Here is a 26,205-nt window from a genome sequence, read left to right as displayed (position 1 = left end):
TTAGTCTTTTCTTTCTTGTAATCTTAAGCATTGCCAAACTGTTTTTTGACCCTGGGCAACAGAAGCCACAGAGCAAATCCTCCGCTGCATGGCTCCCCACCAACAGTGACTGGGCTTTGTCGTAAGCGACCGCAGTGTTTGAAACCTTGTGGCTGAACTACGTTCAGGCAAAATAGCTTCTGCTTACTTTGTGGCGCATATCCTAAATTTGAGCATGCAGGTTTCTTAAAAATGTTCTTCATAGTGGCGAATCATGCCCTCCAGGCTTTCCCAAAACAGGATGGTTTGCCTGATCACCACCTGTTTTGAGATGTTGCAGTGATATGACATCCAATGCTTCATAATTTAGAGCGTCTGTACAAGCACCAAAAAGCAGGGACCTGAGAAAGAGACTTCCAGCCAACGACGGACGGCGTGGGATCCTTCGCTGTCTGACTTTTCGACGTACACAAAAAAAACTTTACTTTGTCCGTTGTCTCCGGCCGACTTACAAAGACTTTACGGTGTATCCGTCAAAGGACGGATGAAACAGAAGGCCATCCGTCACAATCTGTCGCTAATACAAGTCTGACAAAAAAAATGGATCCAGCAGCAACATTTACTGGATCCGTTTTTTTCTAAAAAAGACGGATTGTGACTGATGGCAAAAAACTGATGTGTGAAAGAGGCTTTAGCCCTTCAAGAAGGATGCTAAATTTGTCAGTAAGGACAATTTTATAGCATCAACCTTGTCATATACTTCTTATATTGTAATAAACGCTTGCAAGGATACCTTAAGGGATGAAGAAAGAACAGCAACTTTTACATGTTGTTTGCCACTCTGGGGCTGTTTGGAACGCTGTCAAATGCAGCAGGTGGATTTGGAGAGGGACATTAAAGTTCTCAAGTACAGGAGGGGGCAAGGCTTACAGTGTGAAGTCAACTACGATGAAGCTGGCTATGATGACCAACCATCACTTGGTGGTGTTCAGTAACCTAACTGGATCTCTGTTGTGCTGATGAGCATGGCAATTTGCTTGTTCGATTGCTTGTGGTCTGACTAATTGTTGGTGTCAAGGAAAGGAATGACAACATGGGAAGGTAGTTTTTATGTCTTCCTAAAGGAAGTCAAAATTGGTGCATTACCAGGATAAGCAGTTCTCCTTGCTCGGTGAAGTTTTCGCCAAGCAGGCAACTGCCTACTACGTGTCTAACCCAGAAACACTTTTCCATTCCCTCACTTGTACCAGTTCTATTGCTATAGCAAGTAGCCGAGGAAGCTGCCATTGCAGTAGATATAACATCATGAACCAGGCTTTGTTTTTGCACTGTAAAAATTGCTGGGAATTAAGACCATTCAGATTAGTGGGATCCTGAGGATAGATATAATCAATATGTTGATTAAACAAACACTTAGACCGAAAGTAAGGAGGGAAGAGATGAAAACCGTACTCGCTATATAAGACTCTAATTGCCAGTACACTTATTAGCAGTCTCTCTGAACCCAATGTGTGTCCAAAAGAGTCCAAACTGCGTCGAAACGCTCTAGTGTTATTCAGCTTAGCTGTCAGGTATTCCACACCACAGATAATTTAGTATTCACAGCTGAAGTTCAGAATTTGATGGGGATGAGCCGACTTCCACTTACAGGCTATCAAACCTCTGACAGCCGTTATGTTCAATAGACGCTGTTTAACTGTACAACCTAGTTGAAATGGTGGAATGTTGAGTAAATACATTTTGGACCCAAGGGAACCTGGAGGCGAGTAACTTTACACATCAGGGACTTGACAATTTACCAGAAACCTTGTATATTTGGGCATGACCAAAAAAATGGGGGAAGGTCACCTTTTATTTTCCTCATCTCCAACAACAAGTAGGGATGGTAGGGTTAAGTTTATGCAGGAAGGAACGAGTATGACACCAGAACATGAGGAGTTTTTTTCACAGTAGATGCAACATGTAGAAGTTTTGACTTGAGTTTCTCAAGATCTCCTGCCTGACACATGGTGGGAGAGGTTTCCCCAATAAGCCTTCCCATTTACTCATTTAGGAATATTTTGCGTGGTCATCTGGATAAGGATTAATTTAATATCTAAACACCTGCTCTACAATTCTTCAAAACAAGTGGGCAAGAGTTTTACAGCCACTGCCGCCGCTTCTACTCACCTCTCCGGGCGTAGCATTGGCTCCTTCTCGTCTGCAGCCGTCTCCACCGCTGTTCCTGCTGCTGTGTCCGCCGCTCCGCTTTCTTCCTGCCGCTCTCGTCGTCTTGCTGATGTCTCCTCCATTGCCGCCGCTGCTGCTCCCGGGCTTCCTGTGCCGTCTGCTCCTCCTCACTCCAGGTCTCTCACTGGTTTCTCGATTTCCCCTCCTGCCAGTAGGGGGCTTCGGTGTGGTGCTCCTTTCCAGGTGTCCTTTCGGCCAGTCTCGGCTCCTTCCAGGTGCTTTAGGGCGCGGGTGCGCACTCCTTGTTCTGTTTAACCTTCTCTGCCTGTTCCCAGCAGCCCCTGCGTTCCATTCAGTTTCCAGCACAGGGTATTTCAGGCGTCTCCACCATTCCAGCTACGCCTGATTATCGTGTGCACTACATGCGTGCTTCTGGCCAATTATCTTCTGACCCGTCCTAGTTTCTCCGTCTCGCCTTTTGCTGGTTCTCTTCTGTTGTCCGTATTTTCACGCTTTCCTTCTTGAGCCGTCCCTCTTGGTTCCAGCTGTTGCGGTGTCTGACTTCTTCGGGCCTGCTCCTCACGATCCCTGTATAGGGGTTGGTCTTCCAGGTTCGCTCGCCCGTTGAAGCTTCAGTGCTGTAACCCAGAGGGTCCACTCTGTCCGTTTCTTCCGTCTGTACGGTCGCAACAGTTTAAATGTGGAGGATACCAATCTTTAACAGTGCTTTTATTTAAATTTTGAGCTTTGTCACTTTTTTTTTTTCATATAAAGACTAATGACTTAACTTTTTACATTACTCGCTTTTCACTGCATTTTCGAGTGAGTTGCAGCTACCAAATAAAGAGCTGGTGTTTTGATTTTATGTACTATATCTTTTTTTTTTTTTTTTGTTTACATGCAGTTGGCTTCTAATGGGTTTAAAGTGACTGTCAGCAGGTTTTTGCTATGCAATCTTAACTGTGTTTATTGATAGATTGATTTATTTATTTTTTTTAGAAATTTTAAATGGGGGGGGGGACCGGAAAAGAAACAAGGAAAGGGAATGAGAGATGTAATTGGAAAGAAAGGGATAAGCACAATAAAAACTAGAAAACTCCAAAGATGCATAACTCTACGGCAGTAGCAGCTAAATTAGTTATAGAATGTATCTTCCTTAACATTGTTACAGGTTTAGAAGCGCTTAATGACCAGGTTATAGAACAAGAGAAGTAAATGATATCTATCAGCCAAATACTGTCACAAAATTATTTAAAAAAAAAAATATTAAAAAAAATAAAATCCGTTTGAGAAACTTGAATACAACTTAAGTTTAAGGTTTAGAGTTAGCAAAAATCGAGTTCCATTTATCCCACTTCTTAGAGTATTTTATGAAATTGTTATTGATTACAGCAAAACGTAATTCTAAGGAACAGTGTAAAGAGATTTTTTCCAAAATGTCTGAAAATTTTGGTATATCTGCTCTTTTCATATACAATGCCAGGGAATTCCTATCGACTAGGAAAATATGAATCATGACAGATGTTACTGAAGGGTCAATCTCTTCCAAATCCATTGAGAGAAGAGCGACCTGTGGAGTTATCGGGAAATGCCTATTGAGTAGGGAGTCAATATGTAGTGATATCTGTTTCCAGAGACCTTTGATTCTTGGGCAGCTCTAAAACATGTGGAGTAGGTTGCCATGCAATCAGCAGTTTCTCCAACAAAAGGGCGAATTCTGTGAGTCAATGTGAGAAAGGCGGGAGGAGGTGTAATAACATCTTACGAGAGTTTTGTAATAAGACTCGTAAAGTATCATTGAGATGTTGGATGAGTAAGAGTATTTGACGTTTTCCCATTGTTTCAAGCTTGGTGATATATTTAAATCTGATTCCCATTGTTGCTATGTAATCTGAAGACCGCATGAGATAGAGGCAGACACACAGAATTCAGCAATGTGTCATTTTTTACCTGTGTGCTGTTTAGTTACAATGAAGGTTTTAGCACTAGGATATTATCATTGCCTGGACTACAGTTCATGCACCTGTCAATAGACCATGTACATAAAAAAAAAAAAAAAAACGTTAGTGTGGTCGTGTTAGTTTTCTGAGCTCTGCTACATCTAAAAACAATTGATTGTGTCACAAATGCTGCTTGTACATGATATTTGAAGTGTATTCTGACCTGTTGCCTCCTATAGAGGGTTTATGTTCCTATCCAACAGTTTCAAGTATTTTTCAGTGTCCACTTTATCCACTGTTTGCTTAGTACTTTTTTTTTTTTGCCTCGTCAGTTACATGGACTTGCATTTATCTGCGGTTACTTTCTATTGAAACGTTGGCCCAGCTAAGTACGGTACATAGAATATGCCCATTGCACACTGTTTAGTATATCTATGCATATATGTAGTATTAAAGCAACTGTGGTTATACGTCTCCAACATAACCTTGCAATGCTCTTCATCCATCTGAAAGGCAAGTTGCCTAATTACCGTGTGCTGAAGTATAGGAAAGAGGAAATGAACACTAGAACAAGGCTAATTTTGCCTTCCAGTGGTATTAGAAAGTTGAGCTATCTTATTTGTGGAGGTGTAATACAATGAAGGCTTCTGTCCATGCATGAACAATTGGATTGCTTGTGGCGTAAAGCGTGTTGTACTGAGCCTCAGATATTTGGGTTCACCCTAGTGACACTGTGTACTACTGCTGTACTGTTTGTATTGTTCTGGTACTGTACTATTGAAAACTTGGCAGATTCCTTCCAACAAAATTGCTGGGCGTTGTGGGGACCGGGTGTGCAGGGTAAACCAATCTGTCTCCACATGCACACCCTTGCTCACCTGCCCTAGCATGGGAGGGGGGAGAAATCATGATCTTTCTATTATTTAATTTTGTTGTAGGACAGATGAGTAAAAACAAATATTAACATTTTACTATTCTTTTAGATTTTTCTTGTGCTTCCAGTAAAGAAACCTACAGTAGGCAGATGTATTGCAGAATTTTTTGTGAGAAAACCACTACCATATTGCCAAGAGGCAGTGTTTCTCTGCCAATAGTTTTGTTGCTTTTTTTGTGCGAGTGCATTCAGCTTCATTCTTCGAGCACACCCAACTGGTTGTATAATGAGGATTTGCTGAAAGGTGGTGTTCCCTTTCAACAACCTCGTGGTAAAAAGAAAACAAAAAGCCAAATCCAACTGCGCTTTACTTGCATTCCCCTGCTCGGTTGGGGTGTCTCTGCCACTACCCCAGTCTATTTGGTTGCGGCAATGACTTCACATCAACAGTGCTGTAGCCAATCACTGAGCACAGCAGCTTGTGTAGTTGTAGTCTATAGCAAATGAATCTCGTGCCATTTTTGACCAGCGACAGAAAATTCTGCACTTTTGGAAACCTTGGTAATTTTGTGCTGCTGTCACGCTAGGTCATATTGTGACCCCACTGGATATCATTAGATGCAGTGCGACACCATGATCTCAGTGTTGGGTGACATTACTTTACATCTATCAAAGGCTGCTCCAAAAAGCAAAGATTAAATGCTTTGTATACTTCTAATTGCATTATGTCCTTTTATAAACCATTTTGTTAAATTGTACTGCAAAGTTACATGCATATTTTTTTTTCCTACAGGTGGGGCTGATAAGAGTGTTGTCGTGTTTGATGCCTCTTCTCAGCAGATCCTTGCAACTCTTAAAGGCCACACTAAGAAAGTCACCAATGTTCTCTTTCATCCTTCACAGGTACGGTGCCTTGATGTCAATTTAACACCTTGATCTATTCTGATCCGGAGCAGTGAGAAATTTTAGTTGCAATATATGTGACTAGCTTCCTGCGTATTTGAATATGCCTAAACCTTTCACATTTCTTAGGAGTTGGTGTTCTCGGCCTCACCTGACTCAACAATACGTGTCTGGTCCGTGCCAGAGTCCTCCTGTGTTCAAGTGCTAAAAGCCCATGAAGGAGCGGTAACCGGTCTGAGTCTGCATGCAACTGGAGACTACCTTTTGAGCTGCTCAGATGACCAGGTAATGTCTTTACAGGTTTTTATTTTACTAACGGAAAGCCTTATTTTCAGAATCTTACAGCTGATGGGCCTGTCTAACCTCAGCATTACAATTACTCTATCCACTATCATAGAATGTTAGCATTGTAAGGGACCTCCAGGGTCATCGTGTCCAACCCCCTGCTCAATGCAGGACTCACTAAACCATTTCAGACAGATGTCTATCCAGCCTCTGTGTGAAGACTTCCATTGAAGGAGAGCTCGCCACCTCTCATGGCAGCCTGTTCCACTTATTGATCACTCTGTCAAAAAGTTTTTTTTCTAATATCTAATCGGTATCTTCTCCGTTTCAGTTTCATTCTATTGCTTCTAGTGTTTCCATGTGCAAGTGAGAAGGATGATCCCTCTACACACTGACATTCCTTCAGATATTTGTAGAAGGCTATTAAGTCTCCGTTTAGATCTTTTCTTTTTTTTTTACAAGCTAAGCATTCCCAGATCCTATAACCGCTCTTCATAGGACGTACTTTGCAGACCAGTCACCATCCTGGTAGCTCTTCTCTGAACTTGCTCCAGTTTTTCAATGTCTTTTTTACAATGTGGTGCCCAGAACTGGACACAATATTCCAGATGAGGCCTGACCAAGGAGGAGTAGCTTGCTCCTCTCCTCTCCAAATCACACCTCACCACTTGTGCATTTGACCCCATCCCACCTCCTCCCCAACCTCACCACAACACTAATCCCATCCCTAACCCATCTCTTCAATCTATCACTAACTTCTGGTACCTTTCCCTCTGCTTTCAAACATGCCACAATCACACCTATCCTCAAAAAGCCATCCCTTGACCCGAGCGCTATGTCCAGGTATCGCCCCATATCGTTGCTCCTATTTGCTTCCAAACTCCGAGGGAAAAAAGTCAAAACTACAGAATTACGTTTTTTTGGATGCAGCAACATTGCGTTAAAATGCAATAACTGGCGATCAAAAGATCATATCTGCACCAAAAATGTATCATTAAAAACGTCAGCTCGGCGCGCAAAAAAATAAGCCCTCACCAACCAGAGATCACGAAAAATGGAAATGTTACGGGTATCAGAAAACGGCGCAATTTTTTTTTTCTTAACAAACTGGATTTTTTTTTTCACCACTTAGATAAAAATGAACCTAGACATGTTTGGTGTCTATTATTCTGCAGGTCATTACGAGTTCATAATGTCAGGTCATTTTTAGCATTTAGTGAGCATGGTTAAAAAAAAAAATGTTGAATTTAACTTTATTTTTTGCAAGTTTACCGTACTTGGAATTTGTTTCCTGTTTTCGAGTACACGACATGGTAAAACCAATGGTGTCATTCAAAAGTACAACTCTTCCCACGAAAAAACAAGCCCTCACTTGGTCATTTTGACCGAAATAATAAAAGTTATGGCTCTGGGAAGAAGGCGAGCGAAAAATGAAAATGCAAAAGTAAAAATACCTCTGGTCGTTAAGAGGTTAACTAGTGTTGTGTGGCTGGCCATTGGGCGTAGCTGACTAGAGGGCCCGACCTCGCGCTTTACAAGTGTATGGACAGCAAGGCTGAGCCCACTGGCCCGGGTTATGTATAAGTCATACCGTCTGTTCCCCACCCTGAAACCGGCGAATTCCCGCAGCGCATTCACTTACTGGTTTTGACCAGACAACCAATTTAAATAAAGTCCTACTTGACTAAAAAATGCTGCTATCCAATGAGAGACTGATTTCATGAGCCAAAATGAGTTACTTTACCCAAATATGACACAAGGCTGACTCAAATTATATCCTGAAAATATTCCACTATGGAGCGTCACAGCAGAAGTAATGCTTCTTAATGGTTTTAATTGTTGTGATTGTTCTTATTTTTGAGAGATGACATTAGCTCATGGATACATTCAGCATATTTACTGTGTGGAGTACAAAGGTGAAAATAAAGGAAGTAATGTAATGATCCTCCTAATTGTCATATTAGCAGAGTAAGATGATGATTTTGACATTGTATCCTAGAACACTTTGGGAATGTCGATAATTGGGGAGAGAGACCAGTTGCCAAACATACAAGACCAGTACATTCCAATAATCCCTTTGCAGTTTTTCCAATATTTCAGACCATAAGATACACAGAAAGAATAGAGGATTGGGATAGTCATATCCTTCAAAAAGAGGCCCAGTGGATTTATTATCTTAAAACCATAGACCCTCTTCGGTTAAATAAGACAGTCATTTATGTTCTTTAAGTAAAGGGATCCTGTCATGTCAAACGTAACTGTTCTGCAAATATGGGGTTAATCTGCAGGTTAATGGTGTTTTAAAATCAATTTAGGCTATATTAGTGGAGCAGTGGCTACATGGAGAAAATGAAGCTCTATCCACCCTCCCCTGTAACCGCTCTTCCTGTTGGGGCAATGTAATCACACCGTGGCACTTTGGCTCAGTCCACACATGCTGCTGAGTGGGCTGCCAATCAATGTGCCAGGGAGTGATTACAGCAGGTTTTTAGGTTTTGTTTCTATGGCTGATTGTGTGGTGGTAATGACCTAGCAACATGACTTTCCAGTTCCGTGCAGTTACAGAAATGTACAATGTAAAATATGTTGAACTACCTATGTGTGGTTAAAAAAAAAAAAAAGTCACTATTTTCAGACACCAGTAACTTTATTTTTCTGCCTACAAACCTGTGTATGAGCTTTATTTACTTTTCTAAATAGAAAGCTAAAGTTTTTTATACCATTTTAGTGTCCAAATCGACCAGACTGGTAAGCATCTCTACCTGTTTTTGGTGTAGTGTCCAAATCGACCTTTTGATAACTTTGTGTTGCATTTTTTGCTATGGAGTGGAGAGATAAGGGAGGAGTTGAAAACCGCATGGACATTCTGCTGCAAGTTTTCCTGAAACAGAAGTTACACTTTAAAGGCTGGCGCCTGTTGGGTCTGGTGGGGCTGGCGCCTGTTGGGTCTGGTGGGGCTGGCGCCTGTTGGGTCTGGTGGGGCTGGCGCCTGTTGGGTCTGGTGGGGCTGGCGCCTGTTGGGTCTGGTGGGGCTGGCGCCTGTTGGGTCTGGTGGGGCTGGCGCCTGTTGGGGGTCTGGTGGGGCTGGCGCCTGTTGGGGGTCTGGTGGGGCTGGCGCCTGTTGGGGGTCTGGTGGGGCTGGCGCCTGTTGGGGGTTTGGTGGGGCTGGCGCCTGTTGGGGGTTTGGTGGGGCTGGCGCCTGTTGGGTCTGGTGGGGCTGGCGCCTGTTGGGTCTGGTGGGGCTGGCGCCTGTTGGGTCTGGTGGGGCTGGAGCCTGTTGGGTCTGGTGGGGCTGGCGCCTGTTGGGTCTGGTGGGGCTGGCGCCTGTTGGGGCTGGCGCCTGTTGGGTCTGGTGGGGCTGGCGCCTGTTGGGTCTGGTGGGGCTGGCGCCTGTTGGGGCTGGCGCCTGTTGGGTCTGGTGGGGCTGGCGCCTGTTGGGTCTGGTGGGGCTGGCGCTTGTTGGGTCTGGTGGGGCTGGCGCCTGTTGGGGGTCTGGTGGGGCTGGCGCCTGTTGGGGGTCTGGTGGGGCTGGCGCCTGTTGGGTCTGGTGGGGCTGGCGCCTGTTGGGTCTGGTGGGGCTGGCGCCTGTTGGGTCTGGTGGGGCTGGCGCCTGTTGGGTCTGGTGGGGCTGGCGCCTGTTGGGTCTGGTGGGGCTGGCGCCTGTTGGGGCTGGCGCCTGTTGGGTCTGGTGGGGCTGGCGCCTGTTGGGGGTCTGGTGGGGCTGGCGCCTGGTGGGGCTGGCGCCTGTTGGGTCTGGTGGGGCTGGCGCCTGTTGGGTCTGGTGGGGCTGGCGCCTGTTGGGTCTGGTGCCCTGTCGTTGGCTCAGCCTGCACCTGAGGTGATAGCCATGCATCAGGAAGGGATTAAAGCACAATGCATGAAGTAAAGTACGTAACGAAAAAATTATCACTCAATCGAGCAGGTAATCCAGCTCAAACTGTCCCATAAAATCTTTTTAATTTTACTGAAAAATTCTTTAAAATTAGTAATCCATTCAGCGTAGAAATCACAACCCCCAATGTGGGAAGAATAGAGTGGACATGCGCGTTTCAAACCCTGCAGTTCTTAGTCCTTGATCACACATACAATCCACCCATTTCTTAAAGAGGACCTCTCACTGTATTTTTTTTTTTTATTTAAACTGGGTTCCTCCATTAATTGCTGCTGTTTAACTGTTTCTGCAATAGTTGCTGTCTTTTTTTTTCTTCTGTGACATAAAACTGTTAGTGGAGCTGCAGTAATTAGAGAAGGTACTCTGTTTAAAGCACCATGCCAGCGGGTTTTTTTCTTGTGCTACTGGAGTGGTGCTTTAAATGTAATTCCCCTACCCCTTCTCATACTTGCCTGCCGCCATCCATCTTATTCCAGTGTCGCACCTGTCTGTCTCTGAAGAAAAGTGACCTGCCAGCTACTCCAGTGTTTCGTGGAGCTGCGCGGAGGTCACTTTTCAATACAAGTCTGTGATTCCTTTGCCTCATTCTGGCTCTGACTTGTATTGAGAGCTTGTGACGTAACTTCTGACTTCCAGGCAGTCAGAAGCTGCACTCACAAGATGGCACACTGGGACTGGAACGTGCCGAAAAACGGTGGAGACTCTGGAGCGTGAGAATGTGACCTGGGGGGCAGAGACTTGCATTTAAAGCTGTCCAGGATGGGCTCCCTGGTTTTGGACGTGCACCCTTGTGTCTGCTGAGACCTTCAATCTTTATATAAAAGGGTGCGGTTTTGACTTTCTTTTGCATTTAAAGCTTGACTCCAGCGCTGGGGAAAAAAAAACACGCTGGAGTGTTAGTTTAAAAAAAAAAAAAATGAAATATCTTCTTTAAAAATGCTGCAGAAATCTGTTTTGTTCATGAACGTGTAAAGGAGTAATGATATCCCTTCGTTGTCCCTTTCTTCCCTCTTTCAGTACTGGGCGTTCTCTGACATTCATGCAGGACGTGTTCTGACCAAAGTGACAGATGAAACTTCAGGATGTGGTAACATGATTCTTTCTACTTGATTTATAAGATAGTTTTGTGAACTTGTGCTTAACTTGTTTTTACCAGACAACCCTTTATCACCTCTCCAGCCCATGGGTGATCACTTATTGGTCAGTCAGCATCCGGCTGTTGGTACTCTCACTGAACGGAAAAAGCTTGGCAGCTCCATATGTAATGGCCGTTTGGCATGTGCACTCCATTCTGAGAGATGAGTGCCCCATGTGCCAATCAGTCAGGGTCCCAGCTGTCTGACCCCGTCACCCTCATTACGTGTTCACTAATCCGATCGATAGATTATAAACTTTGCTATCACCAGACAACCTTTTTACACTCGGATGTTTTTCTTTTTTCTTGCAGCTCTTACCTGTGCTCAGTTTCATCCTGATGGACTAATTTTTGGTACCGGGACAATGGATTCCCAAATTAAGATCTGGGATTTGAAGGTAATGTCACCAATAATACTTGTAGTATCCCTCCTGCATCTAAAATGATCTCATCTTGTAAACCCTAATCTCGGATGAAAAATTTAAAGGGAACCTGTCATTAGATTCACGCTGCCCAATCCACAGGCAGCATGAATCAAACACTGGCTTCACAACTGCAAACGGATATAATTTATTCTAAAATGCTGCAGCATCACAGAATTAACGGCTGATCGGGGACGTGTCCTTGCTGACTAGTCTGCCAAGGTAATAAGTCACTGGCGCACTACCAATAATTCAAATGAAAAAATGCGGGGGTGCAAACAAGTGATGAACATGGCAAAGCAGAAAAAGAACCACATATAACGAATGCACACCTCCTTGCTAACTAGTCTGCTGCATCCCACCAGCCAGCCACTTTCGATCCATGTGGATAACCGCTCTGTCCCTATGTACAGAGAGAGACCTGTCTGCTAGCTAGAGCAGGGTTTGGAGAAGCTGGAAACACCACAGGGTTTCAGGGTATAGCAGACGTGCAGCCAGGCTCTGCTTCATGCTGCCCATGGTAAAGGAAAACACTGTTTGTCTAATAAATATAATGGTACTCCACAGGTGAATAGCTTTTCAATCATTTGGTCTGGTTTGCTGGAAGTAGGGCTATTGGGAGAGAATTAGGCTCTAATCTCGCTGCAGCTGCTTGCTTCCAGATATTGCAGTGATGCAAGGGAGCTGTTACAGTGCGTGCGCTGTGTGACAACCTGCTGTGCAGCACTGGCAGTGTTTGTTGCAGCCAGTCTGTCATGGAGCTGAGGAAGTGATCCTGCATGTAATGTGTAGTGAATGATGACTCCCTGCATCTCTCCATTGACTGGAAGTGAGCAGTTGCAGGGAAATATATAACAGTTTTATTTTTATTTTTTTCCTGTAGGCGTGCTTATAATAAAACTTTCTAACTTTTTTTTTTTTACCTGCTGAATACCACTAGATTTGCAAATAAATATTGCTTTTGGAGGATGACTGGTACTATAACCATTTTCTACATTTGCAGTGTACATTAATATACAGCTGAAATCCCACTTGAACGGGTGGAATTGGAGATGACTGTTATTCTAGATATTTAGTTCACTTGCTGCCATGGTCAATAGAAACTATGCCTTCTAGATTTGGTTGGTGGAATCAAAGTCCCACTTTTGTACGTTCCATTTGATTGATTTGATATCCAGACCTCCTTAGTGACCTAATAAGTAGCTGGTACACTCTGCTCCAAAAAATAAAGGGAACACTTAAACAATACAATGATGCAACTCCAAATCAATCACACTTCTGTGAAATCAACCTGTCCACTTATGAAGCAACACTGATTGTGAATAAATGTCTCCTGCTGTTGTGAAAATGGAACAGACAACAGGTAGAAATGATTAGCAGGACAACCCCTATAAAGAGATGGTTCTGCAGGGGATGACCACAGACCATTTCTCTGTTCTCATCCTTTTTGGCTGTTTTGGTCACTTCTGTATTTAGTCATTGCTCTCAGGCTTAGAGGTACAGTAGCATGAGGTGGTGTCTACAACCCACAGAAGTTGTTTATGTAGTGCAACTCATCCAGAATGGCACATCAATGGGAGCTCTGGCAAGGAGGGTAGCTGCTTCTGTTAGCTGTGTGTCCAGAGCAGGGAGCAAATACGGTACCAGGAGATAGGCCAGTACTCAAGAGACATGGAGGGGGGCGTAGAAGGGCAACAACACAGCAGTAGGACCACTACCTCTTCCTTTGTGCAAGGAGGAGCAGTGCCAGAGCCCTGAAAAATGACCTCCAGCAGGCCACTAGCATTGATTTGTCTGCTCAAACTGTCAGAAAAAGACTCCATAAGGGTGGTATGAGGGCCCAACGTCCACAAGTTGGTGTTGTGCTTGCAGCCCAACACCGTGCATGGCAATTGGCATTTGCCAGAGAACACCAAGATTGGCAGATTGGAAATAGGCACCCTGTGTTCTTCAAGGAAACGAACAGGTTCACACTGAGCACATGTGACAGTCTGGAGATGCCGTGGAGAACGTTCTGCTGCCAGCAACAGCCTCCAGCATGACCAATTTGGCAGTGGGTCAGTAATGGTGTGGGGAGGCATTTCTTTGGAGGGCCATACAGCCCTCCATGTGCCTGCCAGAGGTATCCTGACTGCCATTAAGTACCATGATGAGATCCTCAGACCCACTGTGTGACCATATGGTGGTGCAGTGGGCCCTGAGTTCCTTCAGATGCATTACAATGATAGGCCTCATGTGGCTGAAGTGTCAGCAGGTCCTGCATGATGAAGGCATTGATGCTATGGACTGACCTGCCTGTTTCCCAGACCTGAATCCAATTGATCATATCTGAGACGACATGTCTCGCTCCATCCACAAATGCCACGTTGTACCACAGACTGTCCAGAAGTTGACTGATTCTTTAGTCCAGGTCTGCGAGGATATCCCTTTGAAGAATATCTGCTGCCTTATCAGGAGCATGCCCATGCATACAGGCACGTGGAGTCCACACACACTACTGATCATCATTTCCTTGTCTTGAGGCTTTTCCACTGAAGTTGGATCAGCCTGTAACTTCATTTTCCACTTTGATTTTGAGCATCATTCCAACTCCAGACCTCCGTGGGATATTAGTTGTAATTTACATTTTTAGGCTATATTTTTATATATATTTCCCATTTAATTTCGAATTTCACTCCAAATCAAGACCTCCATGGGATATTAATTTTGATTTCATTGGTTATTTTTATGTTTTATTGTTCTCAACGCATTCCACTATGTGACGAATAAAGATTTGCAACTGGAATATTTCATTCAGTGATATCTAGGATGTGGGATTTTATTGTTCCCTTTATTTTTATTTTTTTTTGAGCTGTGTGTGTGTTACCTGATTGATTATTCCGAACGGAGCAGACATGGCTTCCAATGTCAGTGCATACCTCCTAGATTTATAGGGGTGCCTTTGAAGGAGACTACCTCAGTTTTATATTTTAAAATCATTCATGCATGAAAAAAATATTCAAATGTCAGACAACCCCACTTTTAAAATGCTATTTCATCAGAAGACCGCACAGTTAAGTCCACAAATATGACTAACTGCATAAGAGAATCAAGAGGAAGAGAGCAGCCACAGCCCTGATCCTCTTGATGATTGATTTGTCTGAAGCCTGTGAGTGATGCCACCACTGATTGGGCGCAGGGCTCACATGTCAGCACAACTGCATAAGTGCTGACACCGCTGGAACGGCAGCGGCACGGGAGGAGAGTATAAGGGGTTTTTATTTTATTGGTGCCAAGCATTCAGATCAAGAAAGGAATATCCTAGTAGTGAACAGCCCCTTTAAAGAGGTTTTGCAATAACTGTCCAATTTCTTTTTGTCCCTTTTTAAAAAAGAAGCAGCTACTTTTAAGGCTATGTGCACACGTCAGGATTTCTTGCAGAAATTTCCTGAACAAAACCGGACATTTTCTGCAAGAAATCCGCATGCATTTTTTTTCGCGTTTTTGACTTGTTTTTTGACGTTTTTTTTCCGGGGCTTCCCAATGCATTAGAGGGGGAAAAACGCAAAAAATCCGCTAAATTAATGAACAGGCTGCTTTTTTTTTTTTTTTTTTTTATACCGCGATGTGCACAAAAATTGCAGAATGCATTAAAAATGATGGGATTCTTATGTATGCGGTTTTTAAGCGTTTTTCCCACAGGAAACCGCCAAAAAACCGCAAAAAATCCTGAACGTGTGCACATAGCCTTAATGATCTATAATTCCTAAACCCTTACCCCCATTAGTCTGCAAATACCCTCCAATTGAAGCGGAGTTTGCTGCAATTTGAGAGTTATCAATATAATTGATTATTGTATAAATGTATCTTCAATATGTTGTGCTAAAATGCCAAAACTTGTGTGTCTCTCCAAATATTTCTGGACCTAACTGAGCTGCAGTTCTTTGCAACAGTTGCTATTAAATATTATATGGAGTTGTTAATCTGAGCACTGTTTACTTCCGGCTGATCTGTGGGGGAGCTGGGTGTCCTAAGGATAGGTCATTAGTAACAAAATAGTGGACAACACCTTTAAACATTTTCTCATTCTCTGCAGCTAATTAAAGGGATTCTCCAAGAAAGTAATAAAATAGCCTGTCAAATGGCACCCTTTCCCATTCATGTGTCAGAACAGGCTGCACTATGAAGAAATAGAGACCGCTGTGTCTCAACTGTCAGAGGAACTGTATCATATGCACACATGTCTAAGCTGCTGGAGAGGTGTGTGACAGGAGTGGAAATAAATCACCTTGGCTGACCGAGCACAAAGGATTTTTTTTTCTCCAGCCTCTGACTTCTGTGCTCAGTTAGCATAGGAGGTTTATTTTTTTTTCTCATCACACATTTCTCCAATAGTTCTCCTGTATGTGTGCTCACAATACAGCTCCTCTGTCAGTTGATACAAGCCCCAGGTGCTGTGTTTCTTCAAACTTTAACCCATCCTAGTCACATATCACGGGCTGTAGTATGAATAGCCTGACGGGGCCATTTTATTGCATTCTTTGGGAACCCCTTAGTAAATCTAAATGTGCAGGGTGTCCAGTCGATATTTGTTTTGTAGTTCAATTATTTTGTGTGAGAAATGTATCTGCACAGTACTTTTAGTTCAGATTGTGCACATTTTGTTTGGATCCTTTTTAGACATAAATAAAATTTATTAATATTCTGTCTGTGGCGTTTATCAGGAACGATCAAATGTGGCCAATTTTCCTGGACATTCTGGTCCTGTATCATGTGTGGCATTTTCAGAAAATGGTTATTACTTGGCGACTGCGGCTGATGATTCCAGTGTCAAACTGTGGGATTTACGGAAGCTAAAGAACTTTAAGACACTGCAGCTAGAAGAAGGATACCAGGTATGAAAACTTACAAGAATTCATGTGCAATGCATAGATACATATTCTATGCCTAAAGTGAACTGGTCACCTCACTTTACTCCCATGAATCTTTGTTTCTATTTTTTCCTAACCCTCCACATACTCAGTACATTGTCGTTGTTTCTTCCTTGCCCAGTATGTAAATTTCCCTGCTTTCCTCTTGGCTCAGCTCCATAGTGTAGATACAAATCCTGTGCAGTTGCAAGGCTAGTAGAATGCTACCCTACGTCATCACATTCCCACATCACTGCTCACCAGTAGTGCAATGGAAGTACTAGCAAAGTAAGCGTGCACTTTTATGTGCTTGCACTAGTTACGGCCATTAACAAGCAGGTGCAAGGTTTGGGAGGCTTGCTCTTAAAAGCAGAGGAGTGTCCCTCTTCTATGATTGCCTGGCATTCTCTGTGAGCAAGAAAAAGAAAAACATTAGAGTCAAGTTTTCACCAAAGACTCTTTGATATCTATTGATATCTATTGATATCTTTGATAAAGCAAACCGCGAAACGCGCGTCAGGGGGCTGCCAGCGGAGCGGAGAGGGTCCTCTAACCTCACACATGGGTAAGCTCTACGAACGGAGAATTTGACTGTGATTTGTGTGGGGGCATGTTACTACACAAGTATGTGTTTTACTATTTGTCTCTTGATATGGGGGTACCGTATGTTTCCCCACATGATTCTGGGAACTTGATATATGATATACTTACCCTGGTTTTATTGGACTCTTTTTTTCACCGCTGGTATACCTATGGGCTCTCCATTTGAAAACTCTCCTGTCTTATTTGTGCTCTTATTACAATTGGAATTTTATTGCATTGCATTGTTATTTATTGTTAATAAAGTTTATATGTTTTCGAACATGTGCTCTGGGATTTTGTTACTCCGGTTTTTTGTGGTATATCTGTTTTGGAGTTTCCCTACCAGCCATTGCGGTGTGGTTAATGATACTGGGGGAGTAAAATTTGGGTGCTCCCAGCCCCTAATTTATGATAAGCCTGGTGGTTTTTGTATAGATTCTAACCCCTGGTCAAAATTACTGTTATTTGAACAGTTAAGCAAGTTACATATAGGAGGATAAAAGTGACATGAACCAGAAAAGTTTAAAAATAGAATGTGAAGCGGCCAATAATAGTACACTACCCCACACGGTAAAAAGACTAGCAAACTACAAAAAAACAGCTCCTGCTTCCTCCCTGCACACAGCTTTCACAGGATTACTGGGTCCAGAAGAGGAAGCGATGTCCACACTTCCTACACTATTATACACAGAGCTTGCCTAGCTCTGTATGCAGCAAGGCTGAGATCTAATAAACCCTTCTGCCTTCTAAGGGCTCATTTCCACTGGCGAGAGACAAATCGGTCCGTAATCTGGACCGAAAAAAGGGATGTAGCGTATGCGATTGTCATGCGAGTGTAATGCCAGTGCAATGCCATTGTTAATCGCACCATCCGCTTTACATCCGTATGCAATCCGTTTTATTTCTCTGCAACTATTTTTCTACAGTCATTTACAGGACCATGGACAGTGTTCTAGGCCACAGAATGGTGATGTATCCGTAAAAAACGGATGGAATACGGACCATCTGTATTCCGTCCGTTTTTTTTCTCGCACCCATTGACTTGCATTGGCTAGTCTCGTCCGAGACTCGCAGCATGCTGCGATTTTTTTTCTCAGTCCGATTTCGGCTGAGAAAAAAATCGCAAATGAAAAGACACCTATTGAATAACATTGGTCCGAGTGCAATCCGATTTTTTTTATCGGATTGCACTCGTCCGTTTTCCTCGCAAGTGGAAATGAGCCCTAAGTCAGGCTGTGGCTGACTACTGGCTCCCCGATGCAACAGCTGCATGATCTCTGTAGAGCTCTCAATCAGGTCCTGAAATCATTCAGGGTCATGTGAAAAGGTGTGACACTAAAAGCTGACCATGCACATTGTATAGGTACTGTGCAATGCTTTTTGTTCTGTTTTGATGTGCAGGCAATACGGGGCCCTTCTTTCAGTTTCAGGAGATAGTTATCAAGGCCATAACATTTGGCAGCCTGGACGGTGAGCATCCCAGTACTTCTGAAACTGAAGGTGACTGTATTGTACCAGGGCAACATTTTCCCAAACTGCAGGAAAGTGAGGAACACAGAAAAGCTGCAGAGTACTCTCCAGGAGGGGGAATACGAAAGGACACCATTTACCATTGTGAAACCTGGCCTTTGCATTAAGGATTGCTTCAAAGAGTATCACAAACTGTACCACAAGATTTGTTTTTACCCTGTTAACAGAAAACCCTTTTATAATCTGATATACTCCACACAGCTTACACATCCCACCACATTAAAAGTTGAATTTTATAGATATGAAGTATGAAAATGGGCTTATTGGCTTACGTGGGACAAGGCGCATGACCTTTCCTTTTAAACAGCAGTGGTCTGCTTTTAGAGGCAGGTATTTGCACCCACTGGGTATGGTTTAGGCTCAGTTCCTGCGACTTCTTCTTACCCTTGCACTCGACACCAACCTTGTAATTAGGGCATATGTTAGGAAGAGGTTAATGCTTCCCAGTAATATTGTGAATACATTTCCCTGTTAGTAGCTTTGTTTCTATGACACTGTTTCTACAAAATCCAGTTTTTATGACTCATTTGCTTGAGAGAAACGTTTACTTTTTTTTAACAGGTGCGGTCATTGGTATTTGATCAGAGTGGCACATATCTTGCAATTGGCGGGACCGACGTCCAGGTTTATATCTGCAAACAATGGGCTGAAGTTTTACACTTCACAGGTCTGTTTCATGGTGCTAATGAGGCTTTTTATTACTAACTGTGAATGTTATTTTTGTGCAGATTAAACTCCATAGATAACATTTATTAATTTTAGACATCTGGGTGGAAAAATATTTTCTTCCCATCCTGCTGAAGTGTAAGCCTTATCCATTTGTCAGTATTTTGATCTGCATTTGCATCAGTAGGCTTTTAGTGTCACATGCACAAATCATATGCAGATCTTGTAACTTTTGCCTGCACCATATTCTTTGAGACATATCCTCAATCTTGCAATGCCTAGGCTGAAATCGCATTAAAATTCACACCAAAATCTCTGGCTTGTAAGTCACTGGGATTTTGGGGTGCATTTGCTTTAACCCTTTTAAAGACCCAGATAACCTTATTTTTTTTGTTTTTGCACTTACTTTTTTTTTTTTTTTTTTTTTTTTTTTTTACTTCCTTAAAAAGGAACAAAATAACTGTTATCTGAGTATAGTATTGAGGCATGTCATTAAAGAATTGAGTATAAGACAGATCAACTCCACATGTTGCTTTGAAAAAATCCTATCATCAGAGGACAGAGCGGACATCCACGGCATGGCAGATCAATATCATAAGTCAGTGAGCACATCCAAAGTGATAATTTGTTTGATTTTTAAAACACACACAAAATATCAACGCCTTTCGGCTAAACGAGCTGTCATGCTATGTATCATAAGTAGTAAGGGGTTAAAAGATCCTTTTCTCCATTCCGGTACATATTATTCTAATCCATTTCTGTATATCTGAGTCGACCTTGTAGGTATGTTCTGATGTTGAAGGGTATAGGGGGCTGTATGGGAAATGTATTCCCTTGTGGGAAGACTTCAGGCGGAGCTATGTCTGCAGCCATCCCGATGTACCACTGATGGAAGCTGTATGACATGTTGTGAACACGGACTAATGATCTTTCACACCGTCACTTACTCCCTGCTTCCACTCATGATTTTCTTCCACAAAGTGTGCATATGATTTGGTAAAATCTCATGTTGTGCACCTGCTGCAAGGATTACTGTGCTGAGGATTTTTTATCTTGGTATATGTATCCTTGTAATGAATGTTCTGGATAGACCGTTCCATTCTGTCTGCAGTGTTTGAAACGGACAGCTTATCTGGTCCTGCCCTCTGCTGAATAATCCTGCTGGTAACTACAAATGATGACCGGGGAGAGTTACAATACAGGCTGTGGATATCAGCTTGTACCTGTCACACGGTGACAGTACGTGATTAGGGAAAGGGTCCCTGAACGGTCCCTACAACTTGGGCCCTAACTAAAGGTTCGGAGGTTCGGGCCACAAGCCTTACTGTTCTCCTGTTATTCCCTATGCTTGGAGACCTGGGACAGAAATGCTAGTGTATTAACAGGTATGACAGACTGGGATAACAGAAAGCCGCCAACATGCAAAAACACTCTGCAAAGGTAGAGGGAGGGATAGGAATTTAATAACCAAATGGGAAATATCCCTTGGTAAATGTACATGCCGTGCTATTACAAATGGGTATAGGACAATGAGGAAAGCATACACCCAAAATGGCACACAAGATCTCCAGTTAAGCCTAGTGTTTCCAAAAAGCTAGGAAACAAAGCTTTCACTGGCAAGGAAGAGGAGGTGTGACCAGATTTTATAGTGAGGTAATGACCAGGTCAGGAACAGCTGTGAGATGGAGTTGCAAGTTTGTAACCTCCATACAAAGGGTCGTTAACCTCCTCAGCACCAAAGGAAACTAAATCCACTTAATATGAAACACACACACATCGGCTAAATGAAAGATCAGCGACTCTTTCTGACCCCAAATCTCCCAGGAGGACGTGACTTGCCCGTGACGGTACCTTTTTTGAGACCATTACTACTGTAAGCAATTCCCGTAGCATTGCAACATAAATCATTTCCCATCCCACTGAAATAGAACTTCTGTTAAAATCTTCGATTCTGTATTCGATGGGTTCTGCTCAAGAGGTTTTCAGGGATAAACTTTTATCCCAGCAAATGTTTACATATAATATGCTAATGTAGATAACAACTGGAATGACAATAGGCGCAATAGGGTCTTTTCTGGATTGCAAAGGAAGGTCTGAAAACCAGATTTGCTCTCCTGCGGGGTTGTGGCAATCAGAACCCCCTTTCCTAACTTGTAATACAAAATGGCTGCTGCAGATCCACCAAACGGATAGTATGCAAACTTTGAGATGAAAGTGGATATAAAACCCGTGCTGTCGAGGATCCAATATATAGTAGACCAGATTCGGTTTTGTCTACTCATTTCCAGGTGGTCATACCTTTTCATCAGGACAAACCACAATGATCATTGAAGTTTGCATACATAGTAGTACCACACACGGGTGTTACTCAAACTCCCAACCTCATGCGCTTCAGTCTTTAGCTGGCTGCAGTGGGGAGGTCATGATTACAGCACATATCACCACTGCAGCCAGTCTCTGAGCTCTGTGGCTTGTGTTGTCTTCTCTAGCAAAGCTGCTAAGCTCTGTGAATGCCTGAAGCAAGTAGTGATAAGTGGTGTTGTTGTGATGTCTGTAAACTACATAGCAGTTTCAGAGGGCAGGTGAGTAACAGCTGTTTGTCATTTTATATGTATACAAGAATTTGAGAGGAGTTTTATCTAGGAAATCCTTTACCTACTACTTACTGGACCTCTAATAGACTTTAAACGTCTGTCGTGGTGGGAATTCTACTCTGCACTGACATTCTAAAAAGTCCCTGCATTGTATAGCAGCTGCACGAGTGTTTATTACCCTCTCTGCCTTCCTGATCTGTGTGGAAGCACTATGTACATTATAGAAGGCGGTCTCAGCACTTCTTCCTCCAGACCTAGTGACTATGTGATTGCTGGGTGTAAGGAGATTGGCACTGCTTGGTCTTATGAATTCCAGGCACCTCTGATATACATAAAATATCAAGACTGACGGTCACTTCCAAACAGAAATCGGGTACGGACTAAGAGTAGCCGTCCCCACACATAACTAACAAAACAAAGTAGTGCTATAGCATGGAAACATGAAATATATGAATTGCATTACTGCTCTATAAAATAAAACAAAAATTGAAAATACTTGATGGATAACTTGGCCAATTAAATAGTCTGCTGGGTACACATGAATTGGCAAATTTATGCGCTAAGTATTCTCAATTTTTCTAATTTCGTAGAGCAGTAATGCAATTCAAATTTCATGTTTGCATTCTATAGAGTGCCACTTTATTTTGTTAATTATGTATGGAGATAACTACTCTTAGTAAGCACCTGTACGCGCCAGAGTTCTGTTTGGAAGTAACGGTCAGTCTTTGATATTTGTGTACATTGGCTCTCTGGCTGAGTTCTCCGCCCCTCAGCCTCAGGCGGTTTAAATTACAGCAGGATCCTACCTTCCCATATAAATGTAGGCTATCGGCCGATAAGGAGTCCTAAAAAGGATAGGTCTGAGCAATGAGAATCGCCTTATGGCGGCTGCCGGGTACACATGAATTGGCCAATTTATGCGCTAAGTATTCTCATTTTTTTCCTATTTTCTAGAGCAGTAATACAGTTCATATTTCTTATTTCCATGCTATAGCACTACAGAATGCTACTCTATTTTGTTTGCATTGATATGCATCCAGGAACACCAATTTCACCTGTTAATTTACTAGCTACAGTGACAGGGTAAATCAGATTTATTTTTTAAGGGTTTAAATGTGAGATAAATGAATAATAAAAATGACATCTGCCAATCAAAATTTACTAGCCGCCTCCACCCTAAAAATAAGTGTCCAATACACTCAACTTTGAAATTACAACAACAAGAAGCAAAAGTCATGACATTGTGGAATCACAGCATGGATATACATGTTAATAATATGCAAATTATGAAAAAAATAGGACCGTAATTTTAAAAACATTTTGATTTATTCACAATCGTGTATGAGCGTCACAGAAATCGCTGCACTTGCACGCCTTTGTTGCTGTCAGTGAGGTTATTAACTGCTATCTGAGGAAGGGGAAGGGAAGCAGAACGCCGGGGGACGCGACAGACATCGGAATGTAAGTATGTAGTGTTTTTTTTTTTTTTACATTTACACTGGTAACCAGGGTAAACATCGGGTTACTAAGCGCGGCCCTGCGCTTAGTAACCCGATGTTTACCCTGGTTACCAGTGAAGGCATCGCTTAATCGGCGTCACACACACCGATTCAGCGATGTCTGCGGGAGATCCAGCGACGAAATAAGGTGCTGGCCTTCTAGCTCCGACCAACGATGGTACAGCAGGATCCTGATCGCTGCTGCGTGTCAAACACAACGATATCGCTATCCAGGACGCTGCAACGTCACGGATCACTAGCGATATCGTTGTTAAGTTGTTCAGTGTGAAGGTACCTTTAGGCTGGCTAGTAGCTGTAAATCAAGCAGCTGAATCAACAAAAACTAAATCTCCGAGCAGTCATAAATTCTCAGAGATCACCCGAGCGTATTTGGGGAAAACTTGAGCAAGGAGTGTAACACTTGCTCATCACTAGTGAGAAGCACCTGTAAATCATGAAGATCCGCTGCTGGAAGCTTTCTTTGCAATTGCTGACCAATGACATCCCAGCATGTTTTAGGCAACACAGGATGATCACAGTAGCATAAGCAACATGTGGCCTGAAATTATTGCAGGGTTTAAGATTGGTTACTGGGAAACTTTGGAGAAATAATCATACCACTGGTTCTACCAGCAAATCAGTGTAACGCTTTGTTAATAGTTCTTGCACCAAAGAATATGATGTCAGGTAGCAGGACCCCTCAGCTTTTTATTCCAGGTACACTATGTTATATTTTCACATGTAAAGCGCCATGGAATAAATGGCACTATAAAAAAATAATAAAATAATTTCCTTGTGGGATTCTCACATGCCCTTACATCCACCAGATATGGTGTAGCTCCGGAGCTCAATTCACCCTTTCCTACTGCATGACGTAATGGTAAATGATAAGTCATGTATTGGGAAGTTGTTAATGTTTAAAATTAGCATGAAACTTGAAATTATAGCGTGTTGACATAAGGAAAACATCAAGTCTTCTAGGTTTTAGCCTTCTTTTATAGTTCAAATGTATCCCTGGCGCTTATTTTTTCAACAAATAGTGTCAATGGCTAGTTCTTCCCTTGTAAACTTATTTTCTACATTTTCTCCTCTCTGCAGATCACAGTGCGCTCACAACAGGTCTGGCATTTGGTCAAAATGCAAAGTTTTTGGCATCTACTGGAATGGATCGGAGTCTACGCTTTTACAGCCTTTGATGTGGTTGTCTGGACATCTTCTAATGCTCTTGGAAGCACACAACAGATGATGTTGCACAACATGCTCATGACTTGTAATATAACATCTGTGTGATTGATAACTATTGGAGTGTATTTTCTGCAGACGCTAAGATTCTCTCAAAGCAGCAAAATGCTCTCCTACCACTGTTTGTGACTTCTACTCGCCTTTTTATCAGTTTTTTTCCTGTCACCTTAGTTATTCCTATCCAGGATGTTTTTGTAATATCCAAAAGATATAGCATAAATATCTATAAGATCACCACTGGGACCCACATCTATCTCAAGATAATTCTGTGAATAACCTTTTTCTTAAAACAAAAATATATGGGTCCCAGATGCAAAAATGCCCTTTAAAAGGCATTGTCAAGTTCCTCAAAACTTTAGTTGTTTTTTTTTTTTTTTGTTTGTTTTTTAAACCAAAAGCTTTGGTATAAAATATCAGACTGCCTTTGTATTTACTCACCTTACCAATTAACTGCAGCTTTGTCTTTGAATCTTGGTTTGCAGCTATAACCTTTCAACACAGATGTCAAACTTGCTGTTGTGGACACTGCTGCAATCACTACTGCAATAATCACACATCCTTGACGAAAAATCATTACTGAAGGTCATAAGGCTGGCAGAAGACCCGTAGAGCGGTTGTCCATGACCTTTATCTGGTATTGATGACCAACCTTAAAGATACGTCCCCAGTGACAGTGTGAGTTCATCACACTGCTCCTTCACAATGAACTCCTTCAACAACTGGAGCCAAACTGCACCGTTTATACACTAGTGGTGGTTTCCAAGATTGGCAGCTTATCTCTTGTTCACCTGAATAGGAGCTGAGATGCAGCAACATCCCCAAAATGGCCTACGCAGCTGTGCTGTTAATTTCAGTCTACTGTTTACATATATTCGAAGCTGATTGCCGCACACTCTCACTGATCTGATATAGATTGCCTATCTTGGTGATGGCTCATCAGTATCAAAGGAGTAAGGTGACTATTATTCAGTTTATTTTATACCAATCCAAACTTTTGGTTATTTTTTGTTTTCTTCTCACTACTCCTTTTTAAAACCAGCTTCTTATTAGTTGATCTAAACTTGTTGTTTTTGGCATAGTCATGAAAAGCACGGTTTTCATCTTATTCTTTCCCTGCATTTAACCATGTTTTATTAAATTAGTAATAAAGTAGTGGGTCACTGACATTGGTTTCATATTTCAAAAATAAAACCATTTTGTAAGTAAACGTCGTGTGCACACCTCAATATGAAAATTTAAACGGGGTTCTCAGAAAATGTGATTAAAATGGCCGATGTCTTCTATTTCAAGCTACAACCCATCCTAGGCACATGCATGTCAGTGCAGATTGCAGACTGAAGAAGCACCTCTCAAGATGTCTTGGCTATAAGGCTGAGGAGCAGCAGCATCATGAACATGCATAACTGATCATCACAGTCATCTGCTGAGCACAACTGAAACGGGTGAGAAAAAAATTCTCCTTGGCTGACAGAGCAGGACTGAAACGAGAGTCCGTTCTGCTCAGTTGATCTTTGGTTTCTGAAACCTGCTGCAAAGCTTTCCAACTGAGAAGAGTGGGTTTACCATGAGTAAAGAGCAGAACTAAAGCAAGACAGAAAAAAGCC

General features: G+C 42.5%; 1 protein-coding gene across 1 annotated transcript in view; it reads left to right on the top strand.

Moving 5' to 3' along the window:
* The window catches only part of PRPF19 (pre-mRNA processing factor 19), a 79,151-nt gene extending 53,343 nt beyond the window's left edge, over nucleotides 1-25,808 (top strand). The window contains exons 10-16 of the mRNA XM_077250804.1: nucleotides 5,756-5,865; nucleotides 5,995-6,150; nucleotides 11,060-11,129; nucleotides 11,490-11,575; nucleotides 16,303-16,473; nucleotides 19,162-19,267; nucleotides 24,458-25,808. Of these exons, the coding sequence (XP_077106919.1) occupies nucleotides 5,756-5,865; nucleotides 5,995-6,150; nucleotides 11,060-11,129; nucleotides 11,490-11,575; nucleotides 16,303-16,473; nucleotides 19,162-19,267; nucleotides 24,458-24,555 (797 nt within the window). The 3' untranslated portion in view covers nucleotides 24,556-25,808. The remainder of the gene's footprint in view (nucleotides 1-5,755; nucleotides 5,866-5,994; nucleotides 6,151-11,059; nucleotides 11,130-11,489; nucleotides 11,576-16,302; nucleotides 16,474-19,161; nucleotides 19,268-24,457) is intronic.
* The last annotated feature ends 397 nt before the right edge of the window (nucleotides 25,809-26,205 follow it).

Source organism: Ranitomeya variabilis, chromosome 4 (assembly GCF_051348905.1).
Source record: "Ranitomeya variabilis isolate aRanVar5 chromosome 4, aRanVar5.hap1, whole genome shotgun sequence".
Lineage (NCBI taxonomy): Eukaryota > Metazoa > Chordata > Amphibia > Anura > Dendrobatidae > Ranitomeya > Ranitomeya variabilis.
The sequence above is the reverse complement of the archived record's forward strand: the minus strand, read 5'-3'. Positions and strand labels throughout refer to the sequence as shown.